At 41.1% G+C, this 20,289-nt stretch overlaps 1 protein-coding gene across 7 annotated transcripts in view; it reads right to left on the bottom strand.

Moving 5' to 3' along the window:
• Positions 1–20,289, bottom strand: part of RASA2 (RAS p21 protein activator 2) — a 59,930-nt gene that overhangs the window by 21,177 nt on the left and 18,464 nt on the right. For 6 of the 7 annotated variants that reach the window (XR_014789588.1, XM_084847172.1, XM_084847177.1 and 3 more), the window contains exons 6-12: positions 15,137–15,220; positions 13,506–13,578; positions 10,057–10,133; positions 8,784–8,882; positions 6,837–6,993; positions 2,995–3,143; positions 1,706–1,820 (exon numbers count right to left, since the gene is read on the bottom strand). Coding sequence is in view for 6 of the 7 variants with exons in the window: in XM_084847172.1 (XP_084703298.1) it covers positions 1,706–1,820; positions 2,995–3,143; positions 6,837–6,993; positions 8,784–8,882; positions 10,057–10,133; positions 13,506–13,578; positions 15,137–15,220 (754 nt within the window). In the remaining variant the exon portion in view is untranslated. Of the gene's footprint in view, positions 1–1,705; positions 1,821–2,994; positions 3,144–6,836; positions 6,994–8,783; positions 8,883–10,056; positions 10,134–13,505; positions 13,579–14,469; positions 14,652–15,136; positions 15,221–20,289 lie in introns of those variants that run through there. The other variant, XM_084847178.1, reaches the window with a different exon arrangement.

The raw sequence follows: 20,289 nt of genomic DNA, 5'->3' as shown, positions 1-20,289 counted from the left end.
TCAAACTCAGGATTCCAAGACCCCTATGCCCTGCCTGGCTGAAGCCAGCAGGGTGGGATGAGCGGCTGAGAAGATCTTTGCCTTTCCATCCTACAATCTTTGAGTTTTTCGCTAGATGGGCTTTTCAGCCTGTCTAACGAGGATGCTTCAGCCTTCAGAGGGGGAGGGAAAGAGGATCAGGATAAATAATATCCTGGCTTTTCCAGTCTCCTTCCCTCCCTCTGGCACATCCTCCCCCGTCCCCCGGTCGATTTCCCAACCATGGAGAGGCAGCCGGCACAGTTCTCTCCACGTTGACTGCGACAGGCAGATCTCTGACTCCCCCTTCCAAGGTTGGGGTGCTGTGTCCGACCTAGGAAGTGGTCTTCTGAGCCATCTTACAGTCCCTGGAATGCTCATCCAAGAACCATAGGATTGCTCTCTTAATTATTGTTTTTCCGTGGGATACTGGGCACTTGGACTTTTAAGTGTAACACTAGTTAAATATTTCTTAAATCATTATTCTACAATAGACATTTATTATCAAAAATTAACAAAACCTTCCAGTAAAAAGATGGAAGAAGTTACCCTTTCTTTACAGTTTACAGTTCTGCAGCAGCTGTCACTGACTCATATGGCTAGCAGCTAGTATTATTACACAAGCATACGCCCATGTATACATACATGGACAATGCTGAAGAGATCACTCCCCAGCACAGTTAGATATGAGTTGTCACTACAATAGCAGTGTGCTTGCTGTTGAAAAACATTTCTGCATGGAAAGCATCTAAATATAATGTAATTAAGGAGAAAACTATGCAAATCATAACCACACTCTATGCCAAAATGCTATCTTTATGTGGCTGCTGAGAAGAGTTCCCACAATATGTGAGGTGAGCCCTGTCCATACTTTACAGGAGCAACATGGATACCTTGCCATGCAAATGTTTTTGTGGCAATCATCAGGTGCTATATCATATGAAGTGCCCTTAGAAATTAAAGTGAAGAGCTCTTGCTGTCACTGGCTGGTACATGAGAAATAATACTGCATTGAGCCACTAGGGTAATGCAGCTGGAAGTAGTGTCTACAACAGGGATGGGGAATGTGTAGTCCTCCAGATGTCATTGGACTACAGCTCCCACCATTCCTGACCATTCGCCATGCTGGCTGGGACTGATGCAAGTTGCAACCCAACAACATCTGGAGGGCCACGTGTTCTCCACCCCTGATCTACAATAATCCTTAACGGACCCTGTCGAGCAGTGTTTATTCCTTTAGACTGTTTTTGCCTCATGGTATGCAAGCTAGGAAGAGGCAGAAAAATCCAGCAGTTCGGACAGAAAGGAGTTGCAAGAGGCTCCTGGAAGGGGAAGCAGTGTTGGTTGAAGAGGTGCTACGAACATTCTAGTCTGGGGCTCTCAGGTTTCCAAAACGTGTCCACTCAATATTCAGAGAGGAAATAAAAAAATATGTGCTACAGCATTTTTACACAACTTCCATACTAAAACTCCTCAAAGCAATTGGCATTTTTATGCAGAGCAATAGAACGTCTTGTACACTTTTTCAAGAAATATGCCAGGTTTCAAGACAGAAATATAGGCATTTTAGGCCTGGCACAAAGCTGAAAACAGTTTCAAATTCTGATGTACTAGCACGCATTTTTAGGCTCCTGCCATTTTCCCAGCATTTCCAATATGCTCCCATAGTTTTTATGCAATACCATACCTCATCTAGAATTGGTTTTAAGGTAACTTTCAGATAGTGCTTTCCCACTATTTTCATCATCTCATCTAGGCATCGAGTAGCTAAAGAATTTCCTCTGAAGATTGTATTTGCTTCTCTGCAATACAATATGAATAATTAAGAATGCAAGATGGAAGGAATGTATAAATCATAGCCAAAGTTATCTGCTGAGTAGTTCCAGCTCATACATCAGTGGTGGGGAACATGTAGCCCCTCCAGATGTTGTTGGACTACAACTCCATCATCCCTGACCATGTCAGCAAAGACTGATAAGAGTTGCAGTTCAACAAAATCTAGAGGGCAACACATTGCCCACCCTTGTATTCAGAAAGCAAGTTTTTTTAAAACATCGCTAATATTGTTAAGACGTATTAAAGTAACTAATAGTAAACATCCATGTCTACTGGGTGCAAAGCCAATTATCGCCTCCAAGTCATCTCTATGTTGAGCTGCAAGAAAAAATCTGTCTTAAGCAGACACCTATCCTACTTACAATTGACAGAAATCAAGATCAGAAAAAAGCATACATATTCATTATTAAAGGTAACAGGTTTTAAGGTATAGAAGGATGTACTCTATTATCCTAGACTGAACAACAACAAATTCCTTTCTCAAACACTTCTTTCTGTACTAGCTTGCTCTGCCCTTTTCTTCTGGTTCTATCTGCAATTAGGACTTGGTGTTGTATCATTTAATATTAATTTTTTAAAATATAAGGATTATTTTAAACGTATCATGTGAGTTCCACACATTTTGGCTAACCTTAGCATCCGCCTAAATTTATGCTCACTCTGACCTTGCCCTCTCAACAAGAGGTGACGGGTGGGGCCTTATTGCTGAAGTCATGCTGATCTTCAGGGGGTATTCTGAGCCCAGTATGATTGACAGGACAAGGTCTTGAGCTGTGGGTGAAGGGGACAAGGTTCGGCAGATCTCCCTGCCCTTTTCCAGGTTCAGGAGATCAACGGGGAATGCCAGAATGCAAAAATAAAATGCGCTCAGCAGCGGTGAGTGCGTTTACATACCCCTGTCAAGTGTGCATTTTGCCCTCTGCACAACCACCTGTTACAGCCAATCGAAAGGATCCTGAATGATTTGTTTATACTTTTTGCTAAGGACAGCATGTAGTCTGATGCAGCAAAAGACTGACAGTATCTAGTGACAAATATAATTTCATAGAAAAGTGTGTGAGTCAAGTTTCACACACATATCTACTTGTCATGGCCACAAATATTGGGGAGAGGGGAAAAGAGGGAAAATCAAACACTTACTGGGTATCCTTCAATTCTAATTTTGCCACTGAAGTGACAAACTGTACTAGTGTCTGATGATGAAGCAACAACCTTACAAGAGGCAAAATGGCATCATATTTATCTGGACACACTTCAGCTAAAATGTAACCAGTAGAAGCAGAAATTGGCTATAAAAAAAGAGAAAGTGACCAAAATAAGTACCAGTTATACCAATTGGTAAAACAACACGAAGTCCAGAATTTGAATACGTTTCAAAATGAAGAAAGATAATGTTCAAATTGGCACAGGATAACGTATGATGGTTAGATTAAAAGTCACCAGCTCAACAGAAAACTCATTCAAGTGGAACTCATAACATTTATTAGCTGTTTATCTTCAATCACGGCATACTAAATTAACTGTAAATGATAATGTTCTGGGTCAGCTTTGTGATGTCACCAACAAATGTTGGATTTATATGGTTCCCTATTGTTCCGCAGGAAGGGGAGCAGGCAACAAAGGGCTAACTCATCTCAAACCAAACTTATAGCCAAGAAGCTTGACATCCCATTGAGGAAGGAGTACCCTCCCAGTTCAGCTGAAAAAAAAGTCTCTGTGTGTGTGTGTGGGGTGCAATCTCTAATGCCTAAATATGGGTGAAAAGAAAAAAAGAAAAAGAGAAAATTCAAATATGACAGCTTAGTGGGGATTCCTCAGTTTAAATATTCTCTACAGGGATATCAACACTCAAAAAAGCCAAAGTGGCTGCCCCTTCTTTACCTGTCCTAAAGGAAAGCAGGCCATGTAAACATAATTATACTTTCTCAGTTTCCATTAAGTACATTTGGGTCTACATGTTTTCCCGTGTGCTGAACTGAAGAGAATCCCACGGTAAGTCTGCCTTTCATTTCTCTTTCAGCTCACAGGACAACAGGCAGCAAAAGCATGCCAAAAGCAGTGTCCACATCCAGTACATCTTTATAGTACCTGTTGGAAGATCCTCCTGTCAAAGGAGCTGTCCACAGAGACAGAAATCTATTCTGTGTGTGCCCCAAGTGGCTACAATATAAATATTCTCTACAGGGATATCAACACTCAAAAAAGCCAAAGTGGCTGCCCCACATCAGAGTGGGCCATAATTACAGGCAGTGGAGAGTAACTACCCTTTTGATCCATAAGCCAAGCCAATGCATTCTGTGACCCATCTGCTATGACCTTTTGCTCCAGGAATGTCTTACAGCAGGGGCAGGCAACCTCTTTTGATCCGGGGCCAGATTGCTCTCCCAGACCAAGCTGGTGGCGCAGACAACCTAAAGGGCCAACCCTGAAGTTCTCATCCCATGTCATCATCTGACTCTGCCTGATTCTCCTTTCTCACCCTCCTATTGGGAGGGGGAGGGGGGCACAGTGGAATCCCCTTGTTATCTTCTATCGCAAATAGGAGGTAACAGGGGGATTCTTTTCCCCAGGCCCCTGGAAGCTTCTAGGCCTGAGCCTGAGCTTATGGAGAGGCCAGGGTCTGAACAGGGGTTCACACTGGGAACCTCTGTGAGTGAGATTAGTTCCCCACCCCTGTCTTATGGGAAGGAAACATGCTGTCAGAATGCCTCAACTTCTGTGACTTATGTAAATACTTCAGGCAGAAGGCACATTGGGCTTCTGCCACAATTTCATTTTTGGGGTAGAAAGGATTGGGGAAAAAGTAGGGTAAATTCTCAACTCTGGAAAATAGAGATTATGTCCAGAAGAAACTCAAAAGACACTCTGAACTCCAATAGAAAGTAGAGGCAGAAACAAAAGCTGGGATATTTCTCCTGTCAAGATGGGACATCAAGTTTACTGACCCTGCTTTCTTGCTGGCTGAATGACATAGCACTTGTAATTCTTAACATCCAGAGAGCTCCCTTGGGCACATAAAGGCACTTAAAACATAACCAGAATACTTTATTTGAATTGCAACTCCCGTATCAGCCATATCAAATACAGTCAGGGCTAGAAATACTGGAACAAGGATAACTGTTTTGGCAGTTGCCCTCTGTACACCACCACATTGAAGTTGAAAGGAAACACACCCAGATGGGAGCGAAGGCAGGACTTTCAGCTGTAATTCAAGGGGTTTGACAAAAGTGGGGCACTAACCATTCAGGAAGGACAGCCAGTGGCATACACACACACCCATCGTTGGTGGCTCATAAGTAACGGAACAAACCAACATCATTTCAAACTTAAGGGTCGCCTTTAATACCTGAATGAAAATCCCTTGCAGCCAATGACTGCCTGAAGTCTGGAACCCATGGACATGACCAAATGCTGAGTTTCCTCCCTCAAGATGCTTTGCCAGGCCTTTACTGCAGCTGCCTTCAGCTGCTGCTTGTTTGAAGGTCTTTCTGCCTTCAGTCTTGTCTTTAGCAAGTGAAAAGCATGCTCTATTGGGTTGAGATCAGGTGACTGACATGGCCATTGAAGAACATCCCACTTCTTTGCCTTCAGAAACTCTTGGGTAGCTTTTGCTGTATGTTTTGGGTCATTATCCATCTGCAATATGAAGCGGCGTCCTATCAGTTTGGCAGCATTCGGCTGAATCTGAGCAGAAAGTATAGCTCTATACACTTCAGAATTCATCCTGCTGCTTTGATCAGCAGTCAGGTCATCAAGAAACACCAGTGACCCAGTTCCATTGGCAGCAATACATGCTCATGCCATAACACTGCCTCCACCATGTTTGACAGATGATGTGGTATGCTTTGGATCATGAGCTGTTCCTTTCCTTCTCCATACTTTTCTCTTCCCATCATTCTGGCACAAGTTAATCTTGGTTTCATCAGCCCAAAGAATCTTATTCCAGAACTGGGCAGGCTTTTTTGGGTGTTTGCTGGCAAAGGCTAATCTGGCCTGTCTGTTCTTGAGCGTTACCAGTGGTTTGCACCTTGTTGTGAAGCCTCTGTATTTACATTCATAAAGCCATCTCTTGACTGTAGATGTTGACAATGACATGCCTACCTCTGCAAGAGCGTTCTTGACCTGGCTAGATGTTGTGAAAGGGTTCCGCTTCACCATGGGCAGAATTCTGTGGTCATCCACTTTAGTTGTCTTCCGTGGTCTTCCAGGCCTTTTGCTGCTGCTGAACTTGCCAGTTAATTCCTTCTTTTTCAGGATGCTCCAAGTTCTGGCCACTCCCACTGTTTTTGCTATCTCTCTGATCAATTTATTTTGTTTCCTCAGCCTAATGATGGCCTCCTTCATTCGCATGGACACCTCTTTGGACCTCATGTTGGGAGTTCCAGTGAACAGCTACCAAATGCAAATGTAACACTCAGAATCACCTCCAGGCCTTTTATCTTCTTGATTGGTCATGGGGTACCCAGGAAACAGGCCACACCTGGCCATGCAGCTGCTTGTCAGCCATTCGTTCCATTACTTATGAGCCACCGACGATGGGTGTGTGTGTATGCCACTGGCTGTCCTTCCTGAATGGTTAGTGCCCCACTTTTGTCAAACCCCTTGAATTACAGCTCAAAGTCCTGACTTCGCTCCCATCTGGGTGTGTTTCCTTTCAACTTCAATGTGGTGGTGTACAGAGGCCAACTGCCAAAACAGTTATCCTTGTTCCAATATTTCTGGCCCTGACTGTAGCTTCTGAAATGCAATCTTTACATGAAGCACAACAGTCTGCTTTGAAAAGGATTAAATGCTCTTACAGCTGTGCAGTATTACTCGTACTGTTTTGTGTTGGGAGCTACTTTGGGTATACTTTTGAAGTTCTTAAAAGCAATGCGAGGTAGACTTTTGGCACTGCCCAACAGACAAAAGTGGTATGGGAGGTGATGGCCCTGCATTCACTTCCTCTTAAATTGTCAAAGAGTCACCCAAAAGCAGAGTACCTCAACTTCTGATGATTTTAGCAGCAAGTCTCTGAGGGGAACATAGTACTCTGATGGAAGTACGTAGTCTTCAGCATAACATATATTCAGTCTAAGTGATCCATGATCATCACTTTTAGCAGATTTATTTCCATTATCTCTTGGTTGTAGAAGGTACCTTAAAAAGAAGAAAGCAACTGCAAGGTTTAACCCATGTTCTGAGTGACATAACCTGATACTGCAGTTTGTTCATGATCTACCAGGAAGATTAGGTCTAGAAGGAAAAAAGTAATAGCTTTGCTTTTTGAAGGGGTGAAATTGGCATATATTAACGCTGTAAATCAGGAGACAGTCACAGACAGAGGTAGATTGGCCACAGTCCACTGATAGTTCACTAGCTAATTGCTGGTAGACCACTCAGTGCCTGCTGGTTTCTAGGGTTCTTACAAAGAATGCCGAATAAGGTGGTCTTCCAGATACACTTCTTATGTTTTGAAGCAAGTGACATGCAGGTTCATTTAATACAGATAGCTATGTGCTAGCTGTTAGGAGATATAGAGTATGCCCTCTTACATGCTGGTGGACTACAGGGATTCTAGTTAAAAGAAGTAGGTTACACAAGACTGAAGCCTGTTCATCCCTGGTGTGTATTTGTTGTTGTTGTTTTGGTGCTAGCTGGCTATTTCCCTTTTTTCATCTGCAAATATTTGTTAAGCAGCAAGTAATTTCAATTTTCATCTACTCACAATTAAACATGTGAGCAATGATTAAAAATAGTGCTTTTAAAGATAACACATTGAAATTCTGACAAGATAAATTATCTATAACTGTCAGCTTCAGTGTGCAGTAGTTTATAACTATGAAGATGAGACCTGTTTACTGAAATACCATTATAATGTAATGTCCAAACTATCATAAGACCGGCGTGGGCTATTTGCAATATCCTTCCCAAACTTGTGACACACACCTACAGCTATGGTGCCTCTTCTTCGTAAGAAGTGGTTAGAATATATCTTAGCTGTAGACAAAAATGCTTGCCCTAAGATACTGGCCCCAATTCAACTAGCATTAGCCATGACTAACAAAGTAATCACTTCCCAAGCCCCGCTGGTTCAGTCCAGCCAGTGCAGGAGGTGGGCAGGCTTTTGCTTGTTTCTCATCAGTTCTGTGTTCCCCCCACCTCCATCGATCCAGGACGGTGAGGGGAATTTTTATCCTGCAGGTCCAAGGCTGTTGCTGCTCTTGGAATGCCCCATTTGGGGCCCCAGTGTCTATACAAACACTGATGGTAGTTCCGCTACACCCATGGGGCTTTGTGCAGGCATACCACAGCAGGGGTTGTTCTGCCTCATCCTAACCTTTCTTGGCCAGCCTTTGGCAAGGTTAAGATTACTCTGCCAAGAGGACTTAACATTAGTTTCAACTAACTTTTTCTATTGGTTTCAATGGGCGTTCTGTCTATGGTTTTGTTTAGCATTATGTCCTAACCAGGAACTCTAGCTACTCTCCCACAACAAGCCAGAGAAATAACCTAAGAAAAATTTCTCTAGCTTGCTGGGGGAGAGATAAGCCAGAGTTCCTGGTTCGCACGTCATGGCAAACAACCCAGGGACAGTGTGTCCCTAGGTTGTTTAACCATTCCTGCTTGCAGCGGGAGCAATTGGGCAGTATGCACTAGCATACTGCCTCATTCACGACAACCCACAATTAAAAAAAAAAAGTGGTTTGTCATTACCCAGGCCAACGAGAACCCTAAACAAGACAATATTCAGTTGGACTGGAGTCAATAAATGACACTGAAGGACAGAACAAGCTATCTAATTTAGAGGAAACAATTTGGAGGAAACTACAGTCAGTAGTGTGACTGCTTCGTATCCAGTTACAGCTCTTTTAACACTGTCATACATACTACAAAATCTGTACTTCATTTCAACAGTGTGACAAGAGCTCTTTTGCTCAATTTCTTACCATGCTTGGGTGGAATCACTTCCTAACATCTTTACAGGAATCTTAATTTCTCCTAGGAAAAGGTCCTGTACCAAGTTACCATTGTTCCATAAGTCAACCCTGAAAATTAAACTATAATTAATCATTTATTTTTGTAAGCATCATAATCAACTTTCATATAATTTTTAAGAGTCATTTGATTTAATATCATCACGGAGAGCGCCACACCAACTCAGCATGCACACAAATGAGGTTATAATCTCACACCCAATAGTTTCTTTAAGGTAAGAGGAAGAAAACGTCTTGTTTCTATAAAAGGCAACCATAGGAATGTCAGCATACTAGGTAAAAATGAGGCTTTATCAGTAAGACAAGAGCAATACTGGATCATACTGAGGCACTCAAAGAAAAAACAAGTGACTACTACTTTCTTCTCAGGCATTTACAGTTCATTTTATTACCACTCCTTATTTTATTGCCATTCTGACTAAACTGCAAAACTTCAATGACACATGCATTGATTTTTCTTTAAGCCAAAACAGCTCAAGTTCTCACAACCTAAAAAGCTATAAGACTCCCAAAGGCATGCACTCTATTTGGGTTGTTGAGTCTTACCTCACTGATATTTCTGTTAAGACAGCACATATATTAAGAAGAAGAAAAAATAAAATCCATTGTGTTGTGGCATGACTAATGTTATCTTCTAGAGAGGCAAGGGAACATCTATTGCGATATTAACTTGGGTGCTCAAAACTATCCTACTGATGAAGTTTAGCTGAAGCCAGGTTAAGAAATAAGCTATTCCTTATCCTCAACTCAGATGACAGTACCTTCTCAAGATTCTACTGGAGCAAGATCAGGAGTGGTACCTGGATTCGTCCACTCCCTCCTTGCTCCCCTCCTTAGGTACAGGTACCTTTTCCCCACAGCAAAGAAGGCAGGAGAGGAACTATGTAAGCCCTAGGCCAGCTACAACAATTAGGCTGCAATCCCTTGCACATTTACTTGGGGGGTTAGTGCCACTGAACTTAATATGACTTACTTCTGAGTAGACATGCATAAGATTGCACTGTTAGTCCTAGATTAATATAGACAGTAATGCTCTACTTTAGGCAAAGAATTTTGAATATGTTTCAATTACTTTAAAGTTTGTCTTCCCCCAACCCCCAGCTGGAGTTTCTTTATCTTTACCATTTTCAGCAGTCATTGAATAACTTTTTACTTTCATTATAAAAAGCATCAACTGTTTTGTATGAAAACAGCAAAATTAGTATTAATATGCTAAAGAATATACCTGACTTCTAGCTTCTCGACATCCTCTTCTTCCACCTGAAACTGTGACTTTTTGGTGTAACTACTGGACCTGGTTACCTGTAAGTAAAACTAAAGTAATTTGTTTCTCCTTTTGTATTAACCATTTAATCCCCATTTTGAAATGTATGTCTTCCTAATATTACTCATTAACTAGGAAAATAATCAAGGTTTAAATAAAAAAACATTTCCCAATATATCTTGAAATACAGAAGAGGCAGTAATCTGTAATGTATATTCAGAGACTTATAACTTTAATTGCCCCATCTATGATCCAGCTCTGGACTAACAAAACACCTAGGATTAAACTCGAGATTTAGAAGGTAGTGAAGGACCACAACTAGCATCCTTCCACCAAGACCTGTATAGGCTTCTCCAGCAACAACACAGAAACTGCCATCAGCAATGCTCTTTTGATGGCTGGCCTCGTAGGCATCTCTTGATGCCTACCTTGCTCTCCAGAGGTTAGTGTCATCTCTCTGCCAGTTGCATAGAATTTTAAAGGGTGGCATAACCTTGCCTAGAGCTAGCCCCTCCTCCCAATGGTAGTTCTGGAGGAGAAGGGAAGGGATTCTCATTTGTGTGAATAAATGTCAGGTGTGGAAGATGAAAATCACCAGACCCATGCATACTACAGCTGATCATTCAGGTAAGAGGAACATTAAACCCATTCCTGAATATGTTAAAAGCTATGCATTGAGCTGGATCCAGACTTAGTCATATCTAAGAGTAGACCCACTGAAATCAATGGGACAAGTTAGTATGTCTAAGTCTAGATCAAACTAAAATTTTGTGAAGTGGTTCTGAAATACTGTCAATATTGTACATGTCAGCCTTTGTACCTGTTTGGCATATATGGCTGAGTCTCCTTTAAATCTAATTCCACTCCAATTATAAGTTGCTGCTCTCTCAGCATACAATATCTTTCTGCTTTCTGACCTGTAAAAGCATCAAGCTGTACCAATTACAATGGAAGCTGTACATGCTGAGCCACCATGATTTGTGGATTATTCATTTTCAACACTGTGTACTGGATTTTATGTATAATTCACTAACAAAACTACTTTGTAACAAGTGTTTTGACTTTAACTTTGCAACATGTATTGCTTAATCAGATTTCAGCAGGTAAGCAGTTTTTATAAACTTAATATTTGCTTCACTAGCAGCAAACATTAACAAAAACATTGCTGAGGAAGGAAAGCCACAGAGCTAGGTTGTACAAGTAGTCATAGACTCAAATCATTGATGTGATTTGATGTCATCATCCCAGAGTGCAGGACATGGAATAATGGGCTCAAGTTACAGGAAGCCGGATTCCGGCTGAACATCAGGAAAAACTTCCTGACTGTTAGAGCAATACGACAATGGAACCAATTACCTAGGGAGGTGGTGGGCTCTCCCAGACTGGAGGCATTCAAGACGAGGCTGGACAGCCATCTGTCAGGGATGCTCTGACTTGGATTCCTGCACTGAGCAGGGGGTTGGACTCGATGGTCTTGTAGTGAACCCTACTATTCTATGATTCTATGTGCATAACGAAGACTGCATTTCAAGCTCCATATAGCAGGAGCCACAATGGAGAATATTCATAAACTAATTAACACTGAATAATTGTTGTGTCCAAGAAATATGAAGCAAAAAACATGATCAGTAATCGAGAACAAAAAGATTGATTATAAAAGATGGTGAAGAAAGTTCAACACATTTTGAGCTCTATCAGAAACTAAGATCCCTTCTGTGAGCCAGACATAACTTGGACTGCAATTCTATGCACTTATCCAGCAATAAGTTCCACTGAGCTCAATGGGGCTTGCTTCTGAGTAGGCATGTTTAGGGCTGCATTTTCAGATTTGGCTTCTAGATTTAAACCTTCCATTAAAGTTTAGTCTCAACATCTGCCTTTGCACTCAATTCCCAGTCATGTTAGAAACTAGCTTCTTCTGTTTACCTCCAAACTCCTGAAGCACGTTGTTAACTTGCACTGTTTTGACGTTCTTCTTCAACTCTACTCTTGATACCTTACAAACTAACTTCTGCCCTCCACCAACTGCCCCTGCTAAAATGACAGTTCATTTCCCCAAATTATCAATCCAAAGGCCTCTACAGTGTCTGTGTTTTCCTCAGCCTGCCATCTTTGATACAATTAACTATCTTCCTCCTCCTCCATGAATCCCTCTGTGCCTTATGTTTCCCTGACTGATATCAGCTTGTTCTTCACTTATCTGTTAAATCACACATTTGATGTTTCCAACAAGAAGCTCCACTTCAGTCTTCACTCTTCCTCCCCCCGCCCCGCCCCCCACCCCATGACTCTGGTCTTGGTGCTCTGCTACTCTCTCTTTACTCTCTTAGGTGACCTAATCAAATCCAATGGCTTGTAGCAACACCTATATGCTGTTGATACCAAGCTATTCTTCTCTACCCCAGATTTCTCCCCCTCTGCATGTCTGCCTATCAGATATATTTGGATATCCTACCACTTTCTCAAACTCAACATCTCCAAAACTGGGCTACTTATCTTTCCTCCCTAGCCTTCCAGTCCTCAATCACTTTCAATATTTATTAACACCAACACTCACTGTATTATTCATTTATTATATTTTTGAATCTGCCCAATAACCAATGTTAATCAGGAATAATTTGATTTTCTGAATTTATTTTGTTTAGAATTTAGATTGTATATTGTTTTTAAACTCATGATGTTAGCTGCTGAGGGGGTATGTGCTTATTGGGTTGAAAGGCAGGGTTTAAATGTTTACATAAATAAATACAACCTTGAATTCACTTAATTCTTCTCTTCCTGATGCTGTCCATATAGGATCGGTTGGTTCCCATATTACACTTGAAAAAAAATGAAGCCTATTGCTCTATGGTATGTCAACTAAAACTCTGGCTCTCTCTCTGGTGAACTCCTGCCTTGACTACTGCATCTTTTTTGGCCCTCCTTTTTAATACCTCAGTCATCTCACCCTCTGCCAAACACTTCTCTGCCACTATCACTCAGACTACACAACATCCTTCCTCCAGCCCCTTCCCTGGTTTCCCATTGTTTCCTTACTGTCTTCTATGCTTGGAACTCCCTCCCTGAACATGTATGGTGGCCGATCTCTTCTTTGAAAATTCCTACTCAAAACCCAGTTTTTCCTCTGAGACCTTTGGCTTAGCCCATTCCTATTCTCATCTTTTGCCCACAGCCATCACTCACCATTCTTGCCTTTCCCTCCCTTCCCTTGTTTTGTCCATTAACTACTTTAGATGGTAAACTCTTTGGAAGAAGGAGCCCATTTTTGCCTATGACAGAACCACGTACAGTGATGTAATTTCTTTAAAATGATTTGTAATTAGCACATAGGTCACTAACAAAAAAAGCTCAAAACAGCATAAATTGACAGGCAACACATCAACAGGTTATTTTGATAGGAAATTAGTTACCTCAAAATAAAATGTTTCATTAAACTGTGGATTGCTTGTTTTCTTCTTTACCTTTGTCTTCTTTTGGTCATTCCTGTTCCAATATGGTACAGTTTTACCATACAGAACTTAAAACATACAATCATAAAAATACTGTATTGATATGAACAAACTAAAGAGCTAAACAATGTTTTTATGGAAAACTTATATTCAAACTGGAAGGCATTTTTGGTAAACTGAGTGCATTATTGGTCACTTGAACTTGTGTAGCCCCACTGAAAATGATCTTAAATATTTGGAACAGCTAGGTATCTGCATGCAAAGTGGCATTTTTATATATGCCAAAGATGGGCAACACATGGCCTGTAGGCCGCATGCAGGCCCACGACCAAGTTTGCAACGCTCGTTGTAATCCCCTGTCACTGTGACTGAAATCATGCCATCAGTAAAACTGGAGTGAAACAAGGTGTGTAGGGAGCATGTGCCTTGTTTCCAAGTAGAACTGTGCTCCTGGAAGCCTCACAAAAGCACAATGTCTACTTGGAAAAAAGGCATGCACTCCCCACACACTTTGTTCCTCTGAGAAATTGCTGCAATTGCGGTCACTACCAAAGTAAATTTGGCAGCATCGCAGGGAAACAAGGTTTGTGGTGGGTTCTGGGGTGGGAGCAATGAACCCCTGACCCCTGGATGTTGCTCATCCCTGATATATGTCCATACATTACTTTCATTGTATTTTCAGATTTTGCCATTTACAACGATGCACAATGGGGATTTTAAAAGTTGTTTGTGGCGTGTTAGCATGGTATGATGATCAGAAAAAAAGTTAAAGCCCTGATGTATGCTGAGAATTTCAAGGGTGCTTTAGGATCATGCAAATATCCACAAAAGAAATGCCATATGCACTACAGTCTGAAGTGGATCAGAAACCTCAGCATGATATACAATAACCATCATTTGCTCATCATACAAAGTATATACACACTTTTCTGTTGGCATTTTCCATACTCTTTTATCCACAGCCGATTTCATATATGCTGAGACACAGTAGCATTCTTCAGTTGCTCCCCTCATGGATTAGACTGTGTGTGGGGGAAGCGGGGCCATGCTGAGTAGTCCCTCCCCCACATCTGTGTGTACGTCACGAATATCTGCAGGGAGGGCACATTCGTTCTTATAGATATATGTGTGAAGGCTTCCACACAACTGGGAAACCTGTGTCAACATGGCTGCATAATTGGAGGGGGGGGGTTGTGTGCTGAGAACAAGCATTCCTTGGAGGAACGATGGGATAACAGTGAAATAAAATTAATGAATATATTAATGAATGCAGCAGTGACTAGCATTCCTTAATCCAAACAACCCCATGTACTGAAATAAGCATACTAGGGTTTTTTTTTAAAGCTCTTGCCTCATCTTAAAACCTGACAGACATAATATGACCTGACATAATATACAGAGTAATAATTAAGACAGCATTAGTCAGGAAATATATTAAATTCTTCCCAAAGCTTCCCTTGTTTAATGACATGTATATACATTAATCAACTGAAAATTTGTGTACTCAAGTCATTTATTTATGAATATCACTAAATATATATTTCACTCCCATTTTACTATATTATACGTAGGCAGGTTCAACAAGTTATTACCTTGAAGGCCCCACAATGGATACTGTAGCATAAGGGTCACAATTTTGTCCATTGATAAGAGGCAGCCCATGACATTCCTTCAATCTAGAGTTAAAAATAAAAATGCAAAGTAATCCTGTTGCAGTTTGTTTATGATGTTTCAAGTCTGATGGATAAAGAGGCATTGTTCCTGAATATTCTACACATTATCTTTCTTATATCTACTCTGATGAGCTTCCCATTGAAAAAAATAGTTTTCACTGCAATGCTAATCCTAATGCCAGCTGGCTAAAATTCATGCCAGACTATATATTACATTCTTCACAGGGATTAGCAAACCTGTTGTTTTCCACCCTCCTGCAGTAACATTTATCAGCATTAGCTGTGTGATTCCAAGTCAACAGGTACTGAGTTTCCATGCACCTGTTCCATATCATTGTGCTAGCAGGCAAACTCACTATGTGCTGCATATAGCTACACTTTATAGCTGAGCGCTGAACAGATCACAACAAGGATTCTGAATCCTACTGTACCTAGTGCATCAGACTGAAGGTTTTCATGAATAAAAGCACCACTGGAAGCAATCACTTCCTTGGCTATGCTTAGTAAACAAACAAAAACAATTTGTGAACAAACTTCTTGCCTGATCCTTTGAATCGCTGAGTCAACACAGCAGCAGTGCATAAGATTAGGAACAAGGGTCCTTCCACTGGTATAATACCACAACTGGCATGGACTATATTAGCAATGTTCAACAATGATATAAGTGATAACATCATGAGGACAAATAATGTCCTTATTTACAGGCCTACGAACATACTCAAACTGCACTCTGTTCAAGGTATGAAGACAGTCAAGCTGGATGAAACACATCAGTTACAGAAAATCAAGAACAGGTGTATTTAACAGTTAGTATTATCACTGATTTATCAATTCTGTGGGAACCTGTCTATAGCAGGGCAGAAGGTAAACCAGGATATACTGGTAGATCTCTGGTTGAGTTGTAGTACATTTACAAGTATTTCTGACTCTCAATAGTTGAATAGTATATTTGAAAATTTAAAGAATGCCATCTGGCATGGCCCACCTTTTGTTTATTGCTGATCTCTCAACCTCAATATTCCTCACCTATAAATTAGGAGTATTAAGTGGTTTCCTTTGGCCCAGTCATTGTGCAGCTCTGCTGGCTGATTTTAGATTTGTATTAGAATTGCTGAATTCACTTGTAGATTTGAATTTCTATATCCCAGTGTATAGCTCTGCAGGCTGGATGGGGAACACTTCACCTTGGCAGCTTCTACCCACTCCCCTCTGTCATAAGATGGAAAAGCTGTTATCTTTGATCAGCAGCTAATAGGAGAGAAGTTATTTTCCTTGATCAGCACTGAAAAAACTTCCTTTCTCAGTGCTTAGCAAGGGAAACATTTATAGCTTTTCCCTGCAGGGCAGAGGGAGCAGAGCCAGGTTACTTAGTTATTCATTCCTGCTTCCTTTTGCTTACACCTAAGTAGACATTAAAGGCTTGCCCTGCTTTCTTTGAGTAGACATCATGCCCATGCTTATTTGTGAGTAGACATGCTACCTGAAAGTGTTGCTGAGTTATTCTTTCCCGCTGACTTCTGAGGACTTATTTACAAGATTTATAAACTGTTCTACATAAAAAAAATCCGTAACAGTAAAGGAAATAAATAATACAAATATTTAAAATCAGATTATATCAATAAAACTGGCTTGTCATTCTGGACGAATACGACAATGGAACCAATTCCCTAGGGAGGTGGTGGGCTCTCCCAAACTGGAGGTGTTCAAGAGGAGGCTGGACAGCCATCTGTCAGGGATGCTCTGACTTGGATTCCTGCATTGAGCAGGGAGTTGGACTCGATGGCCTTGTAGGCCCCTTCCAACCCTACTATTCTATGATTCTATGAGAAGTTTGTTTAAATAAAAATGCCTTTAGCAGATGCTGAAAACAAAGCAATGTCGGCTCTTGCCTGACATCAACTGACAGGGAATTCCACAGACAGCAAGCCAATATACTAAAAGCTTTAGTCCAAGTAGACTCTAAACAGACCTCAGGTCCATGTGGAACCACCAGGAGGTGCTCATCCAATGACCTTTGACTGGGTAGGTTGACAGCGGAGAAGGTTCGCTCTCAAATAGATATGCGGAGGCTTGTCCAGCATGCTGCTCATGCTTACCTCTGAGTAGACATGCAAAGACTGCTGAATGAGTCCGTTGTCCTTACTTCTGAGTAGACATGCAGAGGCTTGTCCTGCTTATTTGTGAGTAGACATGCTCATGCTTATTTCTAAGTACACATGCTATCTGAAAGTGCTGGTGATTGAGTCTGTCCTGCGTTTTGAGTAGACATGCTGTTCATGCTTACTTCTGAGTAGACATGCTTCCTACTATAAAACTGTTAACAAGGGAATGGGGGAAAGGTTAGCCCCATCAACTTTTGCCTTTGGCCCTACCCACCACTGGAATATAGCCCCGAGGAACTTCTCTGAAATAGAATTCAGCCCCCAGTGACCTGTGAATGTATAAGAAAACAACTGATGTTCTGTGAAGCTGGTGTGATTGCTCAGCATTTCATAAAGCTTAATTACATTTTCCCTGTGAATGGTCATCTCTGATCAGTCTGTGCAAGCCTTTCACCCTGCTAGCTAGCCAATGGGGACTGGCTCACATCCAAAGCAGCTGGTCCTTCCTTCTTCCAGTTGAACTAGTTTTGTCTATTAAAAGGGCAAGTTGATAATTTCAAATGGATATGGAGATAGTTTACCAAGGAAAAGACAACTTGGCATTGGTTTAAAGCAAGAACAGGCAACTTGGTCACCTCCAATGTTTTGGAGTACAGCTCCCATAACACCTAATCATAGCCATGCTGGTTGAGGCTGATACGAGTTGTAGTCCAAATCATCTGCAGGGCACCAGGTTACCTATCCCTGGTTTAGAGTGTAGAGGAAGCCATGGCTTGACCTCCTTCTACTTCATGCCTTTGTTCTCGGACAAAACATGCGCCTGCTACCAACTTTTAAAAGATGGGGTAGAATTAGGACTATTCTCTGCAACACTGTACCTCTCTAGCCAGAGCTATCATTTTAGGTATGTACAGTGTTCAATTTTGTTTTTATCTTTTCAACTTTTCTTCCTTTCTACCTGTATTTTTTTGCTTACCTTTCATGCCAGGTAAACTCAAATTTCCTTAGTCACATTTTAAAAAGATCACGTCTGACTGAGGTTTAGTTTACACTAACCTTACACTACTTCTGGCCAATGCTACTGTGAATTTGAACAATTCTTAAAGAAGGGGATACTTTTATAAATGTTATGAACCCCCCATTATTGTGGTATTCTTTGGTTCTTTAAGATGTGGCCTTGCAGTCTGGGTATTGACAAATAGCAGCAGCTGTTCTAGTCAGTTCTTTCTCCTATAACAGTCCTGGACCCACAGATGCTTTTGTCAACAACATGTATGCGTTATAACCAAGTAACTGCCTGTTGTGAGGCTAATGGCCCTTTTTTAAATGTAGAACTATGCAAGTCTAATTCTTGCTTGGTTCTTGTGGAGCAGCAGCAGGGTAGATCATTGAAAACTGAGTTTCTTGCAGCACGTATTTGATATAGGGAGTTAATTTAAGAGAGCACTTATTCAGTACTGCTGGCACTAGCTGGCCTCACCATGGAGGTAAGTAACTAAAAATTGAGCTTTTGCAGGTGTATATCAGGTGTTGGGTTGGGAACCAGCTTGTGGTCATTAAGCCCAGCAAACAGGAAGAGAAGGCAGAAGGAAAATGGAGCCATTTGCAGCACCATTTCCTTCACAAGTACCCCACCAGAAGGAGCTGTGTGGTGACACCATTGAGTGTACTGCTTGCATGTTTGGTATGGGGTGGGTAGCCAGAAAGTTGTCTGGGAAGTTGCAGTACATCTTAGTTATGGCATCGCTAATAATTTGTCCATTCTTATATGTGACTGAGATACTGATTAAATCCAGGTGCAAAGTGGAGAGATCTTTCATTCATGTTGGGAAGGAGAGATAGAATTGCACTATTATGGAGGGAAAGAATTTATGCATGTTTACTCAAAGCAAGTAACACTGACTTACTCCCAGGTAAGTGTACATAGAGGGCAGCAGCAGATAATTTGCAAAGTAGCTGCAGCTGGGTAAGTTTCCTATATTTGCCACAATTTGCACACCCCTAAACTTGCCTTCTTTTTGCACTGTATCTTGCCCAAACCTAAGGAGATCCTCATAGTTCTTCAATAGTCAGGACAGGTAATATGCTGACTGCTGCGAGGATGACACTAGCGAAAATTAGAACTAGCTCTGTACTCTGATTATTAATAACTGGCCGAATAAAACATGGAGTACCATGTATGAGTAAACTGGCTAGTTATAGTTGTCATGGGGAAATACTGGCTCAGAAAAAATTCAGTTTGGGAAACTTTATTATCTATTGCTATTAAGGGTGAGTGTTGCAAGGCACCCAATAAGTATGATAAAACCAATGGCTGAACAGTTATATTTCCTTTTCCCTTCATATAATATATGCCTGCAGTTGTACTGTTAAAGCTTTTTTTTCTTCAAAAAACCCCCTGTAAAACTTGTTTTAAAAACGTAAGGAGTAGTCTTGACATATTATAGTAAACTTAATCCCTCAAGAATAATTTTTTTCCTTATTACATCCTGAAAATGATTTTGGAGGTTTTCAAATACTCAAAACTGGAAAAGTACTCTGTGCACATGACAAGGAAGCAGTAGAACACAATTACAGTCATGTGAAAAAGAAAGTACACCCTCTCTGAGTTCTATGGTTTTACTTATCAGGACATAATAAAAATCATCTGGACCTTAGCAGATCTTCAAATTAGGTAAATACAACCTCAGATGAACAACACATGACATATTACACCATGTCATTATTTATTTTACAGAAATAAAGCCAAAATGGAGAAGCCATGTGTGAAAAACTAAGTACACCCTTACTGCTTCCATAGGTATGAAGAGGCCAAGTAGCAGCCAGGTGCTGCTAATCAAATGCCCTTCATGAATTGATCATCAGCAAGTGTGACCACCTCTATAAAAGCCAAAGTCTCAGGAGTTCACTGGTCTTGAGCATTCAGGTGTGTGTTAACACAATGCCAAAGAGTAAAGACATCAGCAACGA

The sequence above is a fragment of the Heloderma suspectum genome, chromosome 3 (assembly GCF_057233095.1).
Source record: "Heloderma suspectum isolate Gila_16-S chromosome 3, 16-S_ref, whole genome shotgun sequence".
NCBI lineage: Eukaryota > Metazoa > Chordata > Lepidosauria > Squamata > Helodermatidae > Heloderma > Heloderma suspectum.
This window is presented reverse-complemented; position numbering and strand designations above follow the sequence as displayed.